The 2,037-nt window shown below is 58.6% G+C and overlaps 1 protein-coding gene across 1 annotated transcript in view; it reads left to right on the top strand.

The window, feature by feature from the left end:
- ITGA11 (integrin subunit alpha 11) overlaps window positions 1-2,037 on the top strand; it is a 118,774-nt gene that overhangs the window by 103,331 nt on the left and 13,406 nt on the right. The window contains 1 exon segment of the mRNA XM_012555033.1: window positions 1,154-1,252. Coding sequence (XP_012410487.1) covers window positions 1,154-1,252 — 99 coding nt within the window.

Here is a 2,037-nt window from a genome sequence, read left to right as displayed (position 1 = left end):
CTGACCCATGCCCTGCCCTGGGGGCGGGAGGCCAGGGAGGAAAGGCAGTGCCCCGCTGGACAGGAGAAGCAGGACAAGCTGCAGAATAACACCCGAGAGGCCCGTTGCTGCCTAGTGTCTGAGAGTCCCTGAGCCACCAGCAGGTGTGGTCGGGAGGACAGAGCTGCCCCTCCTCAGCGCTGAGCTGCCCAGTGAAAGCTCCAGGCCCCAGCTGCAACATGGGGCCACGGCCAATGAGTGAGCTGAGCTGGGGCTCCAACCATGGGCTGGGGGTTGCCTGGCCCACAGTCCAGCTGACCCTCCACCTCCCACCTCCACCCAGTCGGGGATGTCTTCGCATGCCTTCCTTCCCAAATAGGCTGACCTTCAGGGTACTGGCTGGCCTGCAACTGTGGGGGGTCACCCTCTGCCTGTGCAGTCAACAGGGATGATGGGATCCTGGAGCCAGAGGGAGCTTGCACCAAAGCCCAAGAGAGACGACATCATTCTCTGCTGTCAGGCAGCAAGGGGTGGCCACAGCCATGGGCAGGGGTCCTCAGAAAAGTTTCCCAACAGGCCCCCACCAGGAGGTCAGCCCACTCCCTGCTCATTGTTTTTCTGGATGACAAAGTTGTGCGAGGCCCCAAAAACCTCATTCCATGGCCTGCAGAGATCCTTTCCAATCTTCTGATGGAAAGATGTGTGGTCAGCGGGGTCCAGCAACCAGAGGGCAGCCGAAGAGCCAGAGGCTGGAGTGTGGCCTCTGCCTTCGCCTTCAGGTGGAGAACGCACAGGCTTTGGAGTCTGCCTTCCAATCCTAGCTCCTAGTAGTCTGCGCTAGACAGTGACTTCCTGTCTCTGGGCCTCAGTGTCCCCACCTGTAAATGGATGGTCAGTCCTGCATTGGGGGCTGATCTGCAGAGGGAATGACACAGCGCATATGTGGGTGCCTGCCCATGCTGAGTGTGCCCCCATGTCTGCACTGTGCCCCCATCGATTCCACACCTGGAACAAGCCACAGCCCAGCCCCTAGGGTCTCTGTGCTCCCAGGGGCCTGTGCTCCAGTCTACAGCAGGGGCAGTGGGGTGGGTTCTAGGAGAGCAGGGAGGGGCGGTTGGGGTGAGGGTCTCAGAACCCACCTAACTGCTGCGCGGGACCTTCCACCTACCCCAAGGACGACTTTGATGGCAGCATCGAGTGCGTGAACGAGGAGCGGAGATTCCACAAGAAAGTCTGCAACGTCAGCTACCCCTTCTTCCGGGCCAAGGCCAAGGTTGCGCCTGGGGCAGTATGGGGGCAATGTGGGGGAGGGACCAGGGTGGGTACTGGGAGGTAGAGAGAGGCAAGAGAAATGGACGGGAACAGAGAGGAGGACCAGGGAGGATGGAGAGGCCTGGGGGTGGCTTTTAAGTGTAATGGTTTTTGTCCCATTAAGTGCATTCAAATGCTCTAATTAGCCAGCCATCCCCAGGGCTGGCAGCCCACCCCTGGAGAGCCCCCAGGCCCCCTTTACCTCAGGGGGACTCCTGACCACTCTCACCCCACCATTCCCCTACCCCCTCTCAGCCAACCTTTTATCCTAACAAGTTGTTCTAATTTCCAGCCTCTTTGTCATTGTGTTGCATATGGTGAGGGATGCGGAGAGAAACTAACATTTCTTGAGCACCTACCCTGTGCACGAAAGCATGTAGGGTGTGGGAAGGGAGAGCAAATTAGCCAGGAAAGGGAGGTAGACTCCAGGTGGCAGGGGAGTAAAGTTTAGCCATCACCCAGGGGCAGTGGGCAGCCACTGAAGGTTTTGGAGCAGGAGAAGACCTGACTAAGGCTAAGCTGCCGGTAAAGTGGGACTCAGAGGAGCTGGGGCAGGAGCCAAGCTAGTGTGTTCCCGGAAGTGAGGTGGGCAAGGCTGGGGGAAGGGGAGGAGATGGAGGGGGGATTAGGACTCCTTGTAAAAGAACCCCACCAGTGGGACATAAATCAAGGTTGTAGTTTTTGGAGTGAGACACCAACAAACTCAGGAGCTCTGAAGTGAAGGTGGTGGGGGTTGCGGAGGGGAGA

The sequence above is a fragment of the Trichechus manatus genome, unplaced genomic scaffold (genome assembly GCF_000243295.1).
Source record: "Trichechus manatus latirostris isolate Lorelei unplaced genomic scaffold, TriManLat1.0 scaffold00030, whole genome shotgun sequence".
In the NCBI taxonomy this organism is placed as follows: Eukaryota; Metazoa; Chordata; class Mammalia; order Sirenia; family Trichechidae; genus Trichechus; species Trichechus manatus.
This window is presented reverse-complemented; position numbering and strand designations above follow the sequence as displayed.